Source organism: Haemaphysalis longicornis, unplaced genomic scaffold (assembly GCF_048455015.1).
Source record: "Haemaphysalis longicornis isolate Haplotype H1 unplaced genomic scaffold, Haemaphysalis longicornis Haplotype H1 scaffold_324, whole genome shotgun sequence".
NCBI classification, from domain to species: domain Eukaryota; kingdom Metazoa; phylum Arthropoda; class Arachnida; order Ixodida; family Ixodidae; genus Haemaphysalis; species Haemaphysalis longicornis.
Window position 1 is genome coordinate 34,303 of NW_027526344.1, and position 22,652 is coordinate 56,954.

General features: G+C 48.6%; 1 protein-coding gene across 1 annotated transcript in view; it reads left to right on the forward strand.

Moving 5' to 3' along the window:
* LOC144177842 (cytochrome P450 2H2-like) overlaps positions 1–22,652 on the forward strand; it is a 45,122-nt gene that overhangs the window by 12,605 nt on the left and 9,865 nt on the right. The window contains exons 2-4 of the mRNA XM_077705426.1: positions 9,413–9,537; positions 20,066–20,172; positions 20,575–20,879. Of these exons, the coding sequence (XP_077561552.1) occupies positions 9,413–9,537; positions 20,066–20,172; positions 20,575–20,879 (537 nt within the window). The remainder of the gene's footprint in view (positions 1–9,412; positions 9,538–20,065; positions 20,173–20,574; positions 20,880–22,652) is intronic.

Genomic DNA, 22,652 nt, shown 5'->3' on the forward strand with positions numbered 1-22,652 from the left:
ATATGGCCCAAGTGCGACGCATGCCAAGGTTGCCTTTCATCTGGTCACAAAACTGCCCCCATTGTGCGCGGGTCAACTCGGCTGTGTATGCTTCTATTGCTATACCAACGTTTGCTAGCTTAAGGCGAAGGCGTCTATTATGTTTCTGGTGCCTCCATCTGCGCTGTAAGCTTTTGTACGCGTCCCACAGGTGCTGTAGGCGAGTGTCCACCGTTTCAGCGGGAATATCTGGGTCTATTAGCTGATCGTACTGCCGTTTTGTGTCTATCAGTTCGTTAACCCACTCCTGAAGTGTAGCGGCATTGACCTCGGGGGGAGAGTTCTGCTCGCAAGCACGTCTGAAGGCGTCCCAATCGGTGAGATATTGTTGTCGAAGGCGTGGTGTTAACGTGGAAGCAAACTGAATGTCAAGTTGAATGATAAAGTGGTCGCTGCCCAAAGTGTGGGTCGTGCAGCTCCATTTTGCCACATCTATCCGGCGTGTAAAAGAGAGGTCTGGCGAAGTGTCCTTTTGTGCACTATTACCTATCCGCGTGGGGATTGAAGGATCTGACTCAACAGTGAGCCGTTGAGACTGTACCAATTCCCATAAGAGGCGGCCTTTTCGTGTGGATTGGCTGTAGCCCCACGCCGTGTGAGGGGCATTGAAATCACCTAGCACAACTAGTGGGTGCTGTTGCGCGGCTCGTGAGGCAAGAGCGAATAGTTGAGTAAAGCTGTGGGCGTGTTCTCGAGGGCTGCTATACACATTCAGTATATAAAGTCGGGAGGCAGCGCGTTTTGGAGGATATAATACGACAAAATCATGAGGTATGTCGATGCTATCGAATTGCTGACGTTCCGCGGGGATGTTTCGTTGCACTAGCGTAGCTGTATACGGATTATTGCTAGACTGAAATGTTTGGTACCCTGTGAGTTTTACCTTGAGGCCAGGTTCCTGTAAGGCTATAATTGAAGGTGTTTCTGATTCCGTTGAAAGAAGCATCTCCAGGTTGGGGCGTTTTCGCATAAAGCCCCTGCAATTCCACTGCCAGACTTTAATTGGCTTATGACGCTTGTCCATTGGCGGGATTGAAAGGTGGGATGGGAATATTTTGCGCAAGGATTGGGGCAGTATTGCTGGCTACCAGTCCTTGTATGAAGTTATGCATTTCAGCACGTAGCGCTTCAATGTTAGCTTGCATAGTGGATTGGTTAGTTAAGAGGATTTGATGAAGATTAATATATTCCTCTTTTTGTTCAGCCAGTGCATTTCTGCATGCATTTTCGATGGATGCAAGTCGTTCTTCCGAAATGGGGGAAATAGTTGTAGGAGTGGCGTCGGCCGAGACTGCTTTTCGTTTTGGCGGTGGTTCGAGGGGAGTTCCGTTATCATTTTCAGTATCAGGGCTATTTTGTGAAGGTTCCACAGGTCGATAGTTCATCTGCTGTCTTAAGGCATTATTTTCGCGTTTCAACGCCGCGTTCTCCTGACGTAACACGGCGGTGGTAGACGCATACACCGGGGGCTGATGTAGGGCTGCGTCCACGAACGGCATCACGGCGTCGGGAAGATGAGCGGTCGCGTCCGCGTGACGGGCGAGCAGAATGTGTTGAGCTGTTTCGCCTCGTCGCCGCGACAACGAGTTGCTCCAGTCGTTCGCACAGGTGATCGACACTGGCAGGCGACGCAGACGCACCTTCGTCGGCAGGAGCTGGCGTCGTGCGAGGGGCAGGTGATGCTGGCGTCGCGGTCACAGCAGCAATAGGTGAAGCTGTGATGGCTATTTCCATTACCTTGTCGGCCAGGGACGCGAGCGAAGGGAGATCCATGGTTGACGCTGTTGCGAGGGCCATTTGCACGTTCGCAGGCAGGCGCTGCAGAAAGAGCTCGCTCAGCAATGCGCCGTCCATGGCTTGGGCACGTGAGCCGAGGAGTTGGGTCATGCGCCGCAGGAGTTGGCTCGGTCTGCGGTCGCCAAGCTCTTCGGTGTAAAGTAGCTGCTGTAGGCACGTGCGCTCAGATGGTGCTGTGCGTTCGAGTAGCGCTGCTTTGAGCTGGTCGTAGGCCGTTGCAGGTGGGTTGCGTATGAAGGAGGCAAGAATGTTCGCAACCTCTTCCGCAGCAGTCGCTGGCAGAGCTCTCACGACGTAGTGGAACTTGCGTTCTTGGGAGGTGATGCCAGACAGCGCGAACTGTGACTCGGCCTGGAGGAACCAGATGGTCGGGTTGTGTTCCCAATACGGCGGCAAGTGGATAGCCAGGGCGGCGATCTCGTTGCCGGCTGCTTGCGGTGCTCGCTGGTTCTGGTCGTTGCTGGACATGGCTCTACAACTTCGCTGGGAGGGATATCACGTCCGGGTCACCAACTGTAGAGCGCATGCCACGGAGGCGTTGAAACAGAGACGACCAGACCACGTAGCAAGGCCGGTTTATCCCGAACGCCGTGGGGTCTCTAACTACTGATGCCAGGGGCGCGCGAGCCCTCCGGCGGGTGAGCGCGCCCGTGGACCTGCGTCACGCTGCTGCCGCTGGCACTGTGGCTTGCCGCTACAGCTTCTTTCCGCCTTAACTGCCTATTTTGCAAAAAAAAAGCAATGATTTTTGTTTTCACTTTCGTTGTGGCGGCTACAACTAGCATAGCATTCTCTACACGAAACATTGTTTGCAGCAGTACGAGTCTGCGTTCTCCAAAATCGAAGAAGCATTGGCGGAGCACATCGACTGCCCAAAGCGCTTCACTATAAGCATCGGACGGCTTTCACTCGCGACATAATCGGCAACGTTGGCGAGCTCTTCCCACAGTTCACCGATGCTGCTGTCTTGGTCCGGACTCGCTGACTGGGCGGGTTCCGTCGTAAGTCCCACGCGTCGGAAATAGTTACGGAAAGTGTCGGCCGTCACGTCGCTCCGTGCAAGGCGCAATGTCCCAGTCGCGGCTCTTGCTCCGTGGTCGCGGCCAATCCACATCTCAATCGCCACTCCGAGACCATGCATTTCGGCGGTCATTCTAGGCGCGCGGAGTTCGATATATCGGATGTGCACTTCGTTATAAGGAATATGTTTCCCATGTATTTCCGTAACTGAAATATTTTTGTTCGATATATAGCATAATTCGCTCTATCCCGGTTCGTTATAGCCGGGTCTGACTGTAGTAGCAAGGTGAACTCCTGGTGCTGAAGTCGGAGAGCCACGATAAATGGGAGACACTGCCAACGGGAATACGTCGAATCTGCTCTTAGGTATGAAAACCATACAACGTGGGGTGGCTGAGTTATAGAAACAGAGCCAATTGGGCGGCACTCCGTGCACTGTTTATCCACGCGCGTAAGGGTCAGACACAATAGCCATATCAATGTGCTCCGCTTCGATGAAATCAACAAGGTGAGAAGTAGCTGCACGGGTGTGATCCAAATTTGCCTGAATAAATTTTAAGAACGTCATTTGATTATTTTTTTACAGTTAGCCGGAAACGAAAAGTTTTTTTATGCAGAGACAACGGAGGAAGAGAAAGGTGCCTGGGTGCATTCGTAAACGGTTTTTTTTTTTTTTTGACGCATGAGTGAGACCCTTGATTCTACAGTGTAGCAGCAAGGCGCATTGAAGACATGATCTGAACGACGCCCTGCTGCGCGACTCTTCGTGCAAACAACCCTTTCCTTGTCAGCCAGTGCAATCTACAGCGGCGTGCTTTTCAGCGGAGTATGTGCAGCATACACTTCCGGAATTGCATAGTGCCGATACGTGACCATAAGTACAGCAGCGGCTGCACGCTGCCACGTAAAAATTTTCGTTTATTGGACATGACGTCCATCCAACCAATAGACGGTCCTTTTTTTCAAGATGTTGCACACAGAAGGCGAAACGTCCACGATATGTACGTTGTTGCCCGTCTGGTCTTTGAAATAAGTCCTGTGTTTGAAGTCTATCTTCTGGGCCGGGTGACTTTGATTGCATCTTTCAATGGTACATTTCCTTCAATGGCTTTTTTCCAAATTACCAATAGATGCGCGGTTTGCAGATATCACAGTGAGCCCTGAACGGTTATAAGTTTCCCCTGTTTGACGCCAATTCGTGATGGATCATTTCTAAAAGTCGCTTTTAACAATGTGATAGTTTCGGGGCCGGGATGAACAGAGAGGGAAGCAACGGAGTAATGTGCAGTACATGATTCGGATCCGAGGCGAAGCTCACTGCGTTATCTGGGCGTTGTTGCGTAGGCTAAGGAGGAGAAAGCGATGGGACCCTGAGAGCCACGCAAGACACTCTGGTGGTGTCTAACAGCGTTCACATAGGACCGCCGTGGCGTAAAAGGTTGTTGGGTGGCTTCACACCCTCGGCACTCAGCTAGCTGCGAACGAAGTTCGTCAATTGTTCCCTCGGCACGAGAAAGCTTTGTGCGAAACGCCATGAACATTGCCTGGCCTGAATGTCAAAGAACACTTCCATGATTCTTTCACGCGAGGGACATAGCACTTTGTGCTTACTGTCGCTGAGAATATTAATTAGTGGCTTCCCTTTGTCACATACTAGACAGGTATCTTCCTCTTTTTCTGTGGATAATCCCTCCAAAAGGTGTGTTGAAGATACCGTAGAACTTCCACCGCCACTGGTACCAGCTGAGGCTTGTCCCCGCGGGGAATTGTCCCCCTCCAGCTGATGATGAGTATCAAGGGGATTGTCTACTGGTAAATATTCTTGTTCGCGAGAAAGCAGAGCGCTGTCGCCGGCTACAACGAAGCCTCGAGATGTAGAGCGAAGCGTAGGAGAGTGCCCGGAAGCCATATTATAGTCGTCAAGAGGTCCTGTCCAGAGTCCAGATTTGTAGGGGAAAGCGTGCTAGGCGAAGTATACTGAGCCCGAACGGGTTCTAAGCCTAACCGCTCATCGGGGTCCCACGAAACAACTGCATGACCTCAAAAGAAGACTGGGGTGCTCACCGACGATGCTTGAGATGTTCCGGCGATGGATCGTAGTGCTGGTTGGCGATCTCGTAGCGTGGGAACTTGAAAAACGCGTTCCGAGCACAGAGCCGAAAAGATCACTGCTTAAGTGATGTAAACCACTGTTTATCACTTAAATGCATTTTCATTGCGGTAGATATAATCCTATTACATGTTGACGTGTTTTTGTTAGAGACCGAACAAGCCGATTCCGCTCCTTTATTCTAGCGCTTGCAAAAAGACTACGTTGATAGACGTCGACATTTCTGGTGGTCTTTTTGGCCCTTAGCTTTACGAAAAACTATACCAGGTGCATTTCCTGCAGAGCGCTTGTAATATTTAAATATTTACGTCCTTCCGTTAACATTCTACATTATGTGTGTTTCTCCTCCTTTGTTGCATTTAGTTGTACAACCGTGTATGTTTCTCACGTGTACGCTCTGACGATTTTCGCACGGCACTTTTGTATTTTCTTTTCAATGCCTATTCCTGTATGGGCCTGAAAAAGGCTCACAATCAATCAATAAATAAATTAATAAATACATAAATAAATATTTTTTGCAAGCACTTGTTCATCGCCGGGCTCTAGCTCCTTAGTAAGTTTCAACACTGCACAGGTGAGGAAATCGCTTATTCTTATGTTACCACATGAAAAAAATATCACGAAAAAATAAGCCTGCTTCCTATCATAAACTGATGACAGGTACTTTTATTCCAGTAAGGTCACAATATCAGTGAAGAGGCAAGGATTTGGTTTTATGTAAAAACCTATGAAGGTGTTATTGAAAAAAATATTGGGAAAACGCACACTCAAACGAGATGTGCTGTATCAATACAAACCCTCATACATAACAAACGGTTCGGAGGGCATCAATATTTCCTGTGCTGTTGCGCAAAAGACACCGCATCGCTACGCGATCAGGCTTCTAGAGAGTGAGGAGTTGAGCAAGTGTGTCAACAACAGGACGCCTCCGCGGCGCTTGCGCCTGCTGGTGTTTTCCGGCCACTCCTGTAGCCACTTTACCACAGACCACCAAGGGTGAAGCGCGCGGCGTTCTAGTGCGTTATCAGTTCTTGAAACGAGATGTCTCTGAAACATGACGACCATGAAGTCGAGCTCTCCGCTATCCTAGTAAACCCGTCAAGGGCTTTTGGAAGCGAAATGACAAAATACTATTGCAGCTTTCCTCCTTACGGATTCGGCAAACACGCGCCAGCCTCCTTTTCGACGACAACCACAGTAATCAGCTATAACTGCCTCGAGAGCCGCGCTTCGACACTAAGCATAAATTTCTCCATTCAAACATCTGCTCTAACCACTAAACGAGGACCCCTGTGTATCCTCAAAGGCGTAAAGAAAGAGGGGTGAAGTCGGCCTCCAGTGATTAGCTGGCTTCTTGATGTGACGTGCAGGCCATGTCTCGTCGCCAAGAGTGCCAGAAAGAAACGAACAGTTCTGCACATTCTCTACATGCATACCAGGAGTGAAATCCAAAAATACATCGTGGGTTTCTTGCAAGGCAGCCTTGATTTTCTCCGTGAACGTTATTTGCCGAAATAGCTGCGCCTGCATGGCGAAAAAACAATTGCCAGGATTGCGTGCTACGCCATGTAAAGATTTTAATTATTGTGGTTTTAAACATGCACTGACATTGAACCCATGATCTATGTAGTATAATTTGCAACGGTGCTTTTGCTGTCATGCACAGCTTCAGAACCACTCCACACACGTCCGACCTCAGGCCTGAGAAATTAGACAGGCACTGCGGTGTACTCGTTCATAATCGAAATAAAATAAAATGAAGTTGCAGCTACCTGCTAGCACCACCCATGATGGCAAAGGCATATGAGAGTCATACGTCGCGTTATTGACTTGTAATTAAACTCTTGAAGCACTGTGTCAGCTGTCTATCGCCTTTTGCCAACTGGGTTCGGGCTTCTAGAGTGTACTTAAAATTTTCGCAATACATTGCAGTCTTGTGCACTCTGGATGCGGAAAGAGCACGGCGCAAACAAATCCCGCACGGCTCGTATTGTTTTAACATCGGTGACTTGTTTCCAGACGGCGTCTTAAATATTACGTTGAACTTGTTCCACCGTTGCCATTGGTACCCACATGCTTACGAGGCCGACATGCGGGGGTAGATGTTTGAAAGATAATGACATCCGACGTGAATGTCTTCACCCTAGTTGTTCAACTGTATTGTCGATTCACGATATCTCGACTCACTTTCTGTCATCACCATGAAATGCTTAAAATGTATTAGCCGAAGGGGTTGGGTGGGCTCATTCTGGCGCTTATTCCGTTTAGCAGGGGCCGAATCGAATCCCCTGATCGCAGAATGGGTAGCAAAAGCCTTCGTGATTCTCATGACCTTGACGGGCAATAATATTGACCCGGCTGCAACTTCGGACGCGCCCGCCAGCAACCAATGCTGCTCGTGCATGTTACAATGAACCGCCTCACCGTGGTTTCGGGCACAACCTTGGTAACTAAAACTAAATCCAATTAAACTGCTTCGCAGCTTGCGCGACATAGCTGATTGTGTATCACTCATGTCTTATCTCTCTCTCCTCACACGCTTTTTGTTGCTCTCTATAAGCCTTCTCGTCTTCACATTTTCTATCCCCCTTTTCTTCTCAGCTTCATTATCTGCACTCAACTCCCCATCTACCTCAGTCTACGCGCGATCTGTCTCCCTTTCTAAAGGAGAAAAAATTTGATTGGAGAACCTTGTTCAAAAAGCCACTAATGTTTTCCTTGGCATACCGATTAGTTCCAACAATGAGGCGTTACCGAAAACAGGCACTTATAACACCATAGACGAAATCACAACAGTTCATCTTGCAAGCCGGCTTCAATGCCTCCGTGCATCCTCACAGGGCAGGTGGATTCTAGACCGCGACTGTAAGCCTTGCCGCGACCCTTCCATGACCTGGAGAATCTCCCGTACTGCTGAGACAATACAAAACCTGAGAGTTGCACTATTGCCTAGGAACGTGGACCCTCAAAGCAATGACGAGAGGAGGAGGCAAAGAGCAATCTTCCATAGGAAGTCATGTGGAGGAGTGGACTTTAGACAGACAATATATTATGTAGATGTGAACGTAGACGACAACAGGCTGCGCAGCGTCGCAGTCCTGAATCGGAATCTCCACCCAACAGTTCTAGCTACGCTGAATATGGACGGCTTATCCACAGAATCAGATATGGAGGCACAAGCTATAGCTATGGGTCATCAGGTTCCACAACGATAACTCTCCCCAAAGTTCAAGCACACAGACTACGCCAGTTATCTTTACAGACTCGCGCAGCAAGCATGTCGGCAAGTTATACACAAAACAATCGCAAAGGACACAGCAATTATATTGAATGAGCACACTAAACATACCGCCGACATCTATGAACCCCTGGGCATATGGGAATGCTTGGAATTGAAAGGGCAGACTCGAGATGAGAATTGGGGTACCAAGTATTCGACATGCGGAGGTCTACCATAATCCGAAAACACTTAAACAGTTGAAACTGAATGGAAGAGAGTTTCCTGTTCCGCACCACGACCTAACTAGGTGCAAGGCACACTACTTGGTCAGGCACAAACACACACCCTACTCACGCTGGCCAGATTAAACATCCTTAACTTTCATGGGACAGAACCACCACCCTGCAACTACTACGGAGGCTATCCCAATGCCAGCCACGTACTGTGCGAATGCCCTCGTATTATTTCCGAAATATCTGTAGTCCACCCCGAAACAAAGCAGCGCATCCTTCTGAGCCCCACCTGGCGGACTCAGCCTACCTCCTTTCCTGACCAGGTCCTTCCGGTAACCCACATCAAAAAGGCGCTGGATCTTCGCGCTTCGGAAGACAGCCGGGACGAGAGCTGACCGGATCACCGCCGACTGATCCCGAATGAAGTTTTTCTCTCTCTCTCTCTCTCTCTCTCTCTCTCTCTCTCTCTCTCTCTCTCTCTCTCTCTCTCTCTCTCTCTCTCTCTCTCTCTATTCCTTGTCTTTCTTGGTTCCTTCACTATCTTCCTTCACTCTCTCACTTTCACTTTATGATATGGGATCCTGAACGGCCAACCTAGAGTTCACTTTTCCAGGGCAAATATGGAGCTGAATTCCCAACTCGACCCCCACCAAGGCGTTCCTGGGGGACGCCTGCCTCGCCCTCGGGTCTGCTGATTGGAATTGAGATAAAATTGGAGCACGGAGTTTGGACCTGTCTCAACTTATTCGCCAGTTCTAGCGCGCACTGCGGTATATAGACCGTCAAAAAGCTTACTCGATAAAACGCAGGACTGTCATCATGGCGCACGTATAAACCCAAAACTCGCACAATGGTAAACTATTTGGAGTGCAAAATAGCCATAGAAACATCTGAAGTTTCATCTCGATTCAAAGGGTTTGTATTTCTCTAGCGTGATGTCGTCGCCTCCAAGGAAACGCCCCTGTGTGAGCGTGTGCGCTTGTTTCTGTGCAGATTTCCCATGGGGGTCAAGGACGTCGTAATTTTGAACGACTATGAATCTGTCAAAGAAATTCTGTCCAGGAAAGAAATGCTTTTTCGCTCCGAAAGCAATGTCGTAAGTCAAACAGAATATCAAGGTATGTGAGAAAATTTTTTTTATGTGGTCCATGGCAATGCTTACGAGCCACTTTTTGATTAGCTCAGAAGAAAATATTCATTTGCGTTGTGTGTATGAAAAATATGTTGTGCGATATGTGGTTTGAACATGATTTTCATGCAGAATATGATCGTGGTATTCGTATGGAGGGCGACGGGTGTCTAGGGATCGAATCAACTACATGATGGCAGGAACAAGAATCAGTACAGGGTCTATTTGGATGCCGTTATTGAGGCAAACGAGCGATAACAGCGTCAATTGCATGGCATGTGTTCACGCTGTCGTAATAAGGCAGACAGCGCATGGTCTATGCAGTATTGATTTGTGTCAACCGATAGCTGAGTGACATTTAGGGCAATATAACCGCTAACTGACGTGGAGCACAGCTTGGAAGTTTGTTTCACAATATGCATTTTGATCCTCAGAGTACTTTGCACAAACACATACGCTGGACAAACGAAGCTCAATCTTAATTGACTTTTACTTTTAAAAACACACGATAAATGTAGCCACCTGCGCTGCAAAAATATGAGAGAAGAAATAAGGTTCAGTGCATAATAAGGACACGTTGAGCATTTTTCTCTGGCTGCGCGCGGCAGCGTTGTGCACCGCCACACTCACTGCCGGCGCTGCGGCCATTTCTATTCTCGGTACTGAAAACATGGCGGCTCCACAATAACATCATATTCGTTCAGAAATTGGACACGTGTTCCCGCAGTTCAGACGTCATCGGGGCTGCTTAGGTCTCCTGGGTATTAAGGCGTAGCCTTATATGCTTTACTGGAAGGTGACCTGGAATGACACGGGCGTCGGCACTAGCGGTTTTTCATAAAACGAAAGCTTTCTTAGTGGACAGATTGCGTCCGATCAAAAAACTAATACATTTCCGCATAGACCAGTAGGTCGACCGAAAAGCTCTGATAAGATCTCTGGAACACGCGGCGCGTGCGTAAAATGGGGCTTCCATGGTGTCAAAACAGTTGCGTGAAAATCGCAAAAAGGAACGGTTATAGATAAGACAATACACGCATCGATCATGGAGAAGGAGTACAATAGTATACCTTTATCGCATAAACCACGTATGTGGTTTGAACGTGGTTTCAAGGCGAAAGCCTGCCGTACTATGGTGACGGCTTCCTCTCCACCTGCTGTGTCGACGTCCACCCGTTGACATAGCACTCCCGCTATTTTACCGACCCAAATTGATCTTATTTCACCTAATCCCTCCTAATGTACCTTACTTCTTAACCCCTTGTTACTAACCTTCATACATGTAAACCTTAACCTTAATTTGCCTTTATTCAACCTAAACCACGTTTACATCACCTGTAGATGCGTTTACTTAGTGCGCGAAAAATCCCCGCATGGGTTCGTTCTTCGCTTGGAATTTGGATCTTTTAAGGTTTGACAATCGATTCGACGCACTTTCAGCGAAAATTACACGCACTTTCAGCGAAGGTTTTGATGCGCTTTCGACGCAGTTTTGATGTTAGGAAGCTTTCGCGCTTCTCACACCTTTCTTTAGGGAGGGATTGTAATTGTTTTGTAACAGCCACTTTTTTGTTTACAAAATAGATATGAAGCCACACAGAGTGATTGCAGATGTTTCGGAGCCCAAAAAACATAGCTTTACGGACAACAAAAAACACGCGTTAAAGAAAAATGAGGGACAAGACTCAGAATGTTACGCCAGGACAGTGAAAAGTAATCGATGGAGTAATGCCAGCAACGCCGCATAGCGCTGGTGAGATTTATGCTAAAAAGATTGCCAAATGAGCGGTGGTGTCATTTGTGAACATCTTGAAGGGAACGGGGATGGGAAGCACGGGGATCAAAGCCGTTGGTGGAAAGAAATGGGCTACAGTGCTTTGCCGGTTCAAGCACCAAAAATTGAGTCCCATCTCCTCTGCTGCTTTACACTGAACTTCGTGAGAGCTCGCGATCCTCGCACCAGTGCATCACGAAGCTCAGAGTTTAATTTAGGCCCGTCATGGGCGGTCACTTCCCCTGCGGCTTCTGCACAAAATGTCTCCCTACCAAACGAGGGCGATCAGCACAGTCCACACCATAAACACTCTCCCACCATAGCGTGTGGAGTCCTATGACATGGACGCAGCCACGAAGGAGTGGGCATTTTGAGGGCAAATATAAGAATGAATGAATCAATGACTTGATTGCAGAGAGGAGGCTATAAAGCCCTGTGGGTATAGAATGGAAAGGAGGATTGGGAAAGACGCCACTAAGTTGTTGTAGTAGAACTAAGTAATGTTCGAGCTTCACTGTAGCTGTCACTGTAGCTGTCTCTCGAGGTTCCGTTGGAGCAACACACACACACTGGCCTTCCCCTGAGGAGACGGGGTGTCCGGCATAGTTCTTGATGGCACATTATGGTTGGTGGGGCAAGATGGATACGCACCGGTGTTCATTTGTGACTGGTGAACTTGAACGGGTAGTCGGTCAGCCATTAAACCATCTTATAGAGACCATTTTTTAGGGCAAAGTCTGTGATTTTTTACAACATTTCGGGGTTTACCCTAACATACTCGACATGCTCTAACGCCGACGTCGGAACCGTGCCGCTTGCTAGCAACTGCGCACGGCCGCCTCAGGAGGCCGCACATGACTAAATAACGTGGAAAAGGTTGGGTTTCTCGTTGCTGTCACAGTGAGGACACCTTAGTAAGGAGGGACGCCTTGGGTTCGTCCACTTCGATATCCCATCAGGGGTATAGGCCGAGTTGGCATATACTTTGTTGGTGAAGACATCTCCTGTTCTGGGAAGGGTCTTTAATGGGGCGAGGAAACCAGGGGGTCAGGCCTCGGCTAGCCGGTGCCGGCTGAGGGCTCTAGCTTGACGAAGTTTTTGTTGTCAGTGTTGTTCAGATGTGCTCGGTGGGTCAGATTGTGCTGGAGTGGTGTCGAGAACCACGGGAGGATTTAGTAGACACCCCCGGGCAGCGTTGTGCGCCGTCCGGATGCCATCAGCTCCAGACGTGTGGGCAGGTGTCCAGTCAATGCGTATCGTGATTCCTTCATGAGACAGGTCCCGTACTAAGCAGAGGATGTTCGTGGCCGTAGAGTTAGGCACATCCAAGAACCTAAAGATCATCCAGGTGACCTGCCAGTGCGTGTCAAAGGACCACTGCAGCTCGTCCCAGAAAATAACGCCATGTTGCACTCCACAAAAACATGCTCGGCCCTCTCCCGACCTCCACACATCAGACAGTTGACCCAAACAGTAAGGGAGAAACCTCGCTCCTCCTGTCTTTCCATAGTAGGCAGGACACCTGTGTACCAGCGGAAGGGAAAAAATCCTCAAAACAGGTTGGAATTCCGCACACACCAGAAGAAGTCCCTTCTCAGGCGACCTCGAGGTGGTGAGGAGGAGGAGAAAACTTTATTGGATAGATAGATCGAGCTTGTAAGTGGGCGGGGTCCTCAGTCCAGGACTCCGTTGGTGTGGCCTGCCGTCTTCGCCCTTTCAGCGAGCCAGAGCTGCTTACTTGGGTCCGAGCTGGCAAGTTCACTCTCCCTCTGCTCGTATGTAGGACTGGGAATTGGTGCAAGGTCTGGGTTTGAAGGGCATGCCCAAACCATATGGAAAAGCGTTGCTGGGTTGCCGCAGTGCCTGCACAGGGGGTAGTATATTGTGGGGTGAATGGCGTGTAGCCGTGTGGGATGTGGAAATGTATTTGTTTGAAGTTGTCGGAGGGTGACTTGTTGTTCTTTTGTTAATTTTTCTGCCGGTAGCGGGAAGGTGCGCCGTGTGAGCATGTAGTGTTGGGTGATGTCGTTGTATGTAATAAGTGAGTGTCTGGTCCTCTCATCGTCCTCTTGTGGTGCCCGGCGAGCAAGATCTCGGGCGTGAGCGTGAGCCGCTGCATTGCCGCGAAGGGATGAGTGGGCAGGCGTCCAAATGATTTTGACTGTTCTTTCAGGAGGGTTTTGGACTAGGATCCGTAGGGCTTTTGTGGAAATCCTTCCGGCTATGTACTTCAGACACGCCGCTTGCGAGTCTGTAATAATAATCTTGGCTTTGGTCTGGGTTATTGCTAATGCGAGCGCCGCTTCTTCCGCTTCGAGGATGGTAGCCTGGCGAAGGGTGACACTAGTAATAACATCAGTGGGGGTGGCAACAACCGCTGTTTTAGTACTTGCACGTGCGTAGTCCGCTGCGTCTGTGAATACTGTTGTTTTTGAGTGACAGTACAGCCTTTCAAGGGTTTGTGCCCTGGCTGTTCTCCTGCCTTCATGGTGCTGAGGGGTCATATTTCTTGGCAGGGGAGCAATTTTTAGCTTCGACCTAATTTCCGGTGGAATCTCTTCGGCATTCTCCATTTCCATTAAAGGGGAGTATCCCAGGTTCATAAGTACTTGCCGGCCTGTCGGGGTAGTGCGCTGCATGGGGGCGGGAGGGTCTGCTCCACCAAATCTCAGTACAGCTTTTTTGGTTCCGCTGCGCCTAGGTTATCCCAAGGGAAGAGTCCCGGGAATAGAGCCACCGCCCCCGCCGCTTCTCTGTAATAGCCAATCGTACGGGCACCATTTGTCAGCTCCGCTGCTCTTGGAGGCCAAGGGGCCAGATGTAAGGCGCCCGGACGAAACCGTGACGATGATCGCGGAAGAACGTCATTCGCTGGGCTGTCAGCTTAATTTAAGCTCCACGTTAGCAAGCCCAAGACCCCCAGCTTCCCCACTCTAGAAACTGTTGGTGCGGCGCAGAGGCTCATATGTCGATCGCCAGAGAAATATCGCGAACATTCTGTTAAACTTGGCAACTAAGCCTGCGTCGATGGTCGGTACTCGGGCTGCGCACGAGATGGCCGGATATACCACGGCGTTGCAGACATGCGCCCTAAAGAAACAAAATTCCCCGCATTTCCCCGAGCGGAAGAATGTGAAAGTGCGAATGCACGAGTTGAATTTGCGCGGTTCGGTAATGTTCGCGAAAGAGAGATCACACACACCCACACACAACTACAAAGAAAGAAAGATGCATTTATTCACAGATACCTATTTGTGTTGTCGTTGTACTTGATTGCTAGAGCGGATCTCAGCTTTGAAATTTCGTGACAGTACTCCTTTAAGCAGGTGCATTAGCCCTTCTCACGCCCGATTCTTGGCCAATCCCCCACGTGGGTATGTGCCATGTCAGCGGCCAGGCAGCGCGCGCCCATCTCCCCCCGTTGCCAAGGAAGACGAGGAGATTCCTGGCCAATCCCCCACGTGGGTATGTGCCATGTCAGCGGCCAGGCTGAGCGCGCCCATCTCCACGTGCGCGGACATCGCCGGTGGACGCAGGTTCAGGGTCGCTTAAGAAGTGCATTGCACTTAAAAAAATTCAGGGAAGCTTGCACTCACGCGCAATACCAAAATGGCGAGCTGTCGTATGTGAGCATAGCCGAAACACATAGTTAAACATGGTTAAGTAGCGCGGTAAGGACGGGACAGAAGTAGAGACCACACAGGACTAGCGCTAGACATCAACTGAATTTTTACTACACGTATCGAAATATATATACAGGAGCGCGCATGCGTGGACATGCTCAAAAAACAAAGAAAAATCATGACAGGGTCAACTGGTGCATTCCGTTACACACGTGGCAAGTTCACATTCAGATACTCTATTTCTTTTTTTGACAAACTAATGGATGCCGTGCTTACACACTTCTCACCGCCTTTCATGATGCGCCACGCTTCAAACAAGACACAAGACACAAATTTTGCGTTGTTTTAAAGGAGCCATGAAGAGAAAATGCAAGTTGGTTTTATTCGAAAGATTTCGTGTTTTATAGTGCCCCCAGCGCTTGTCCGGATACAAACGGTGCTTTATTCACTGAGATATTCAACAATTTAAGTTAAAATTTTTATTTGATGAAATGCACTCAAGAGGAGAAGGAGGAGAAAACTTTATTGAGCTGGTTAGTGTGCGAAGTTCGCAACCCAGGACAACGTGCGTTTTCGTGGTCCCGAGTGACATCACGGGAACCGACCGCTCTGCAGCCTAGAGTACCTTCATTTGCTCGCTCGCCGCCGAAGCAAGTCATTGTGTCAAAACCGCGCTAAAATTATCGCCGCAACGCGGTTTACTGAAGAAGTTTGAATCATATTGTCTGTTTCGCGTTGCTAGGTCTCGTGGGAAACGAAAAGAATAACGCGTTGAGCCCGTTGGCCCAATTGCGGCGGCACGGGACCGTTCAAAGGTTGTCTCCACCCTGTACAGCGGTGTTGGTTTGTCCCAGTAGTAATAACTCTATGGTTTGTCCCCGCGTTTCTTTACGTTCCGTAACCTAGATGGCGCCACCATACCGTGGCAAGCGTTTGGTTTGTTTTTGCCCGCATTTAAACCTGGCTTGTTTTTGTTCTGGGAGAAAATATTCGTTCCCTGAAACAGTGCTCGCTCGACAAATGGGGTCACGTAAGACACCGTTGCTTCCGTAAATCGGCCAGTGTCGTCTGAGACAACCCCAAGCCCCGTAGTGCTGTGCAGCTGGCTAAACCAAGCATGCTGTGCGCAGTACGAACAGCAGAACGCATCAGTACTTCTATGTTTACATGTGCTTTCGTAACTTCCACTGTTTGTCCCATCATTCTTATTGCTTTGTAAAGAATGTGCCCTAAATTTAAGCGCAAATCGCTCGTTCGTCTAGTTTGTAAGCTCTACCTAATTTTCGTCTGCTTCTGCCAGCCTCCGCCACTCGCAGAGCTTAGCTCATGTGACATCATAGGTTCAGTTGCGGGAAATGAGCTGGTGGGTCGCATGACCATTCCCGTTTTTCCTAATTATGTAGCTTATTTGAGCGAAGTTTACGTTAAAAGTGGTGTCAGTATGATTCTAACGAGACAATCTTTTGAATGAACCAAACTTGTGTTTTCTCTTCATGGCTCCTTTAAGGACCAAGCCAGCCGTGAATTGTTTGAAACGTGGCGCATCATGAAAGGCGGTGATAAGTGTCTATTAGTTTGTCACGGCATCTATTAGTTTGTCAAAAAAAGAAATAGAGTATCTGAATGTGAACTTGCCACGTGTGTAACGGAATGCACCACTTGACCCTGTCGTGATTTTTTTTTTTTTTCTGAGCATGTTCACGCATGCGCGCTCCTGTATATATATTTCGATGCGTGTAGTAAAAATTCAGTTGATGTCTAGCGCTAGTCCTGTGTGGTCTCTACTTTTGTCCCGTCCTTACCGCGCTACTTAACCATGTTTCACAGTTCGAACCAACTAGCCCACGTTTACGCATTGACATAGTTAAGCTTCAGTATTACTGTTTATTTGTATAGTTGCGGTTCTGGTAACCATTGTCGCACGCTTCGGAAAGGTCTTCGTCTTCTTCGCGGTGAGTTGTGAATGCAAATTCATCCTCAGCATTGTATACTTCCACTAGCTCTCCGTCATCGACTCGAGGCTGCGGTGGCAGGAACTGCAAATCGCTTCGGGAAGGATTGGCACACTCGTAGCCATGTCTCCAATTATCCACAATAGCTTCCAGAGAATGTGGCTGCCGCGGGGACCTCTCCCAAGCAGGGTGGCTTTTCAACTTTAGCATTCGCGCAGGAGTTTTTTTTTGACGTGCACGGTACGGCTTGAAGAAAGCGCTAGAGTTGTTTAGATTTGTATTTTTATTAAAGCCACTGCGCGAGCCTGACTTGGCGGTCGCCGCGAGGCACGCGCTCACAAGCGCTCACCATTTTCGCGCTCCTCGAGGTTCTGGCCTTTTGTTAGGGGCGAAGCTCCTTAAGGCGTGGGTCTGTCCATCCTCGACGTATGTATGTAGCCACCTCTAGTTTAGTTCTTGGATTGTTTACTAGATGGCGTGGCTACCTCTAGTTTAGTTCTTGGATTGTTTACTAGATGGCGGTACTTGTATATGATGAAAAGATGCGCTTGGATTGTTTACTAGATGGCGTGGCTACCTCTAGTTTAGTTCTTGGATTGTTTACTAGATCGCGGGGAGCGTTGTAATAAAATCCGTTCGCTGTTGGCGCGCACTCGGAGTCGCCCGATGGATATGGCTGCAGATGTGCGAGCCCGCGAGGCAGAAGCGCTCCGTGAAGCTGCGCGACGCCGCCAAGATCCTGCCGTACGAGAGCGGGAGGCCGAAGCGTGTCGTCTGGCTGCGCGACGACGCCGCCAAGATCCCAGCGTTCGAGAACGAGAGGCCCAAGCGTCACGGCAACGGCGCGAGGACCCTGCCGTACGCGAAGCGGCACGGCTGCGGCGCGAAGAGGATCTCCAAAACGTCAGAGAACGGGAAGCGGCGAGAAAGCGCGCGTATCGGCAGGCAGACCCCGATGCAGTGAGAGCTCGTGAGGCGTCTGCAAAACGCATCAGGCGAGCTCAGCCCCAAGGTTCCGACGCGCGGTTTAAGCGAGACTTTCTAGACGTTACGTTCGGACACAGATGTAGTGGGCGAACTTTCACTGAAGAGTCACGGTTTTACCGATGATTTCCCCTCAGGAGCTTCGCCCACTCATCATCATTCACCCTGTGGATATGCTGTGAATTTTTTTAGATGTGAAGTATCTCATGCTCGGGGCTGTGTCCCTCCCTCCCTCGTTGTCGTTGTCCGCCGTCCGCACTCTACTGCCCATGCGCGTCTCTTCATCCCCGACAGCGTTTTGGCTGACGTCAGCACAGTCCACTATAAAAAGAAATAATTCAGTGGCGCCCGGTTTCGATCCCACGACTCTCTGGCCGCAGCGGGAGGTACCTGGCGCTCTTCCCACTGTTCTACAGACTGAGACGGGAGCATGTGCTACGAACACGCCTTATGTCCTTCACTCATTCAAACTACGTCAAGAAGCTACAGATACAACGAAGGGCCGCGAAGCTGAACGTCAACGGAAACGACCAACTCACAACTAATGGGAACTTTAGTTGACCCCATGGCTGCTTCGCATACTACTCAGGGTTCCCTTCCGGGAACATGGTGTAATTTTTTTTTTTTTTTTTGCAGTATGACGCTCGGCGGCCCGCGAGATACGCGCTCACGAGCCCTCGGCATTTTCATTTTCTTGCTATTTTTCCTGCAACGGCAATCCTACGGCCCTATTCCGTTCTATAGGGGTCCTATTTCGTTCTCGAGGCTGCCAGTTTCGACTGCCACCGGGGGGCGATGGCTGTGGTTGTCTTAATTGACCCCAAGGAAGTATAGGAGGTGTCGGGCGACAGAAGCCTAAGGAAGGCCAGAAGTGAGCCAAAGAAGAAAGCCCTGAGAATTAATTATTATCAAAGCTGATTATTGATTAATAATGGTAGTAATAAAATTATAGGTGACTTATCGTAGAATAAATGAATCAGAATGGCACAGTGATCGATTAGTGCTTGATGATCAGGAATAATAAGGTGGGGTTAATCTAAATTAAGAGCAGCTACGGCGAGATTAATTAAGATTGATTAATGTGAGTAAAATGTGATTAAGATGGGTTAATGTCGGTTAGGAGGGATTAAGGTCGAATGGAATGAATTAAGGACTGTAAAATAGCGTGAGGGCTGTGCCGAAAGGCGGATGTGTATATAAAAGGTACCCGTCACTATAGTACGTTAGGATTTTAACTTCAAAGCATGTAAGAAGACTTGTGTGCGCTGATAAATATCTTTGTTGCGTCGCAGCGAGGGCTTCCAAGCCTTTACTATGCAGAAGACAAGTTCACTCCTTGTTTGTGCCTTGCATCCTGTCATGCGCCAGCTCCCTCATGATTTGGTTTTAATGAGGCTGTCCTCCCGTGCTATTGCGGCACGACAGATGTAAATTTTGGACATACTTTTACAATAGGCTGTGAGAATCTTAATCTTCGATGCCATCATATTATTGGTATGAAAACCTTCCAATGCCTAGCTGCCTTTGTAATCGCCTGTGCCTCAAAGCGACCTGTCTACAATCATGTCCACTTCTTTTTTACCCTCAGAACTAGATCCCCCGCGAAACCGCTGCGAGTAAAAGATACGAGCAAGAGGCGAGTCTCTGACAAACCACAAAATGCCACAGCTCTCTAAAAATAACTGCTACTTGCATCCTCTGTACTGCCACCTCTGCCACAAGTCAACGTCATCTTGGAGGCTTTAGCCTCATTATGCGTGCCGTTTATGGATACTGGGACGTTAATGCGGGTAGAATGCCAGCTCGAAATCGAAGGCCAAAACGTTGGCGTCCAAACACGAGTGGACAGAATCGTGTCAGCGCTATATCTACGCGCCGAAGATAGTACAGCGTTAACCTTGGCGTAAGACTTAAAGGCAGCCTAGAAACAACCCACCCTGCCGATGTGGCGGGAAATCTCACGTTCGAACTTTGCTCATCTCCTCACGAAAACTAATTCGTGCAAGTGTTCCAGCAGCTAGCTGGTTCCTCCGAACGCCGTTCCGAACCATTCGGATCCCTCTCGTGACAAATATAGAACATATTCGGACCTTAATAATTTCGTACACAAAGCTTCCCATTTATGTCATCCGCATAAAATAAAAATGTGCCACCATTTTCATTAGTCCGTTATTTGATTTGTAGGGATCGGGACTCTAAATGGTGATGACTGGAAGCAGAATCGAAATTTTTGTCTTCACGTGCTACGTGACCTAGGTTTCGGAAAGAAGTCAATGGAAGATCACATTCTGGTGAGTGCGCTTTGAACGTTCTGCCTTCATCAATTGAGAGGTAATTGTTTGTATCGCGAGTATTTTCGGTATGATAAAAAGGCCCTCAATTAGGTGTTCATTTACTGCTTTGCCTGTTCTACCATCTGCCAGAGTCCTTCAAGCATTGAAGTACTCTGCTTCTACGTTCTAGCTTCTAGTATCTTCTAAGGGAGGGAAACAGACAGCGTCATGTCTGCCTGGTGGAACAAACCTGTATTTATTATAAGCTTAATTGAGTACTCCCTAAGCGATATCCATTACCACTGCCACATTATAAGAAACATCTATGCGTACATTCTCTAACCATGTGTGAGATCTGTATTTCGTACAACTTCGCAGGTCATGCATCTTCAATAGTGGAATGGCTCCTTTTTTCTGCAGGAAGAAGCTGCGTGTCTGCTGGAAAAGGTCGCTGAAACAAAGGGGGCCCCGTTCAACCTGGAAAAGTACCTGGCTCCCAGCGTGTCCAACAACATCACGGCCCTAGTCTTCGGGAGGCGTTTCCCCTTTGAGGACCAGAAGCGCACGTTTCTGGATGACAGAAGTCGAAGGCTTGCTAAACTCTTCCAGTCTGGATCACGCTTCACGTTCCTTCCCTGCTGGGTATTCAAGATCACTAATCTCCTCCCTAACGCCACATCGCATCTTGTTAAAGAAATTTTGGACGAATTGGCCGGCTTCATAAGGTAAAACCGTTTTTTTTAGTATTAGTGTGAAGGGAGTTTCTGCCTGTGACAATCAGACATACATTCAGTAATTGGCACTGCATCAACCACAAGTTCTAGTTACTTAAATTCTTGAACCATAATGAACGCCTCTTTCTTGATAGCCATAGTCATGACCGTGAATTACCAAGCATGCAGGTGGCGCATAAATTTCAGGTGGTACAAGTGCAATGTACCATATTCTTGTAAACGCTTCTCGTTTGAAAATATTTCGGCAGTATGAGCAATTTCCGGAGGAGGTACCAATAACAAAAGGTATACAAAACGACCGCCCATCAGGCACCCGCGTCACCGCGAAATTGATGAATTACGCTCCTATCAGGGTGCATCAGAGCTCCCTTCGTAACAGACATATCAAAGAATAAAATGGCCGCGTATCTGCTTGCTTTTATGCAAATGTCTTCGAAAGATGATACAGGGGTGAGACAGCTGAACCAGATTTGGGAGCAGTTTTCGGAGCAGCAAAATCTCGATTTTGGAGCAGGAGAACCTTGATTTGGAGCAGAAGAACGACATTTATTATGTCACCTTAGGAGCCTAAAAAACCAAATTTCAGGCAAATCAGGGGGAGGGGAGGAGGGAAGTGCACCTTTTAATTGGTTTTGAACGTACATAACTCTGAAAATGCTATCAATAAAGTTTTTCTATCAGAGTATCACAATTGGTACGACATTTTTACAAACCATTTTTAAATTTCTAGGCTCTATGCATAGATAGCGTGGAGCGCCGTTGAGAATACCGAATTGAAAAACTATAAGCAACTCCAAGGCATTTTTATTATCATGTGAATGCCTAAATTATTTTTGCAATCCCAGACCCGGCTTTACACACAAGTGTAGAGCCCCGGCAAAAGTTGCGCAAAGCGAGGTGACAGTCGTCGCACCCCCCCCCCCCCCTCCCCATTTCAATCCCCAAGGTACACGTTCACTACGATCGTAATTTGAGTAACGTTGGTATGTTCAGCCACCTCCCCCCTGGCTCCAAATTTCACTTCAGAATTCAGATAGATGAACCATTATTACTAGCGTGCAATAGCCCGTCCTCAGACACTGCTTGAATATTTTGCGGCGATGTAGCCTGCGCCGCCACTTCTGCAGCGTCAATCGTCCCATTCCCGCCGCTCGCAAGCTTGCTGTCAGAGGCAGCAATAAATCAGCGTTTGATAACACCGCAACGAGTGCGAAATTTCACTTCAAGCACGCACCGCGCCTCACACTCAACGCCGAAACACGGCGAATTCGCCGGCACCACGTTGTTTTTGATGAACTACCATCTTTCGAGTCGCACAGCTTCCCGCAACAGATCAAACGACTAAATGTAAACCCAGCCACCCCCATAACCAAAGCCACGGTACAAATCGGCGAAGAGCACTCAGCCTGAGCAACTGCTTCGCCCGGCGGCCATGTTTTCCAATCTTCACCACACCAAGATGGCGGCGCCCGCTGAACGCTGAGGTCGTTCCGGAGATAAGGCGCTCCGAAAATTGCCGTTTCTTCGTCAACTTGCACAAGTAGTTTGTCGCCTCAGTACGCATAAGCATTTTTTCTACAGGACTTTGGAATGGTTTTCGATAGGGAAACTTTAAAACGCGCAGAATGTAACATGTGCAACCTGACGTGACTTTCGAAAAAAAAAACTATCTCGGTAACTCTCTCGGAGGCAGTTTTATGCGGTGTTTTATTGAATGATCAATCGACCAAACCTTTACAAACAGCATCACCTTGGGGGTGCTGG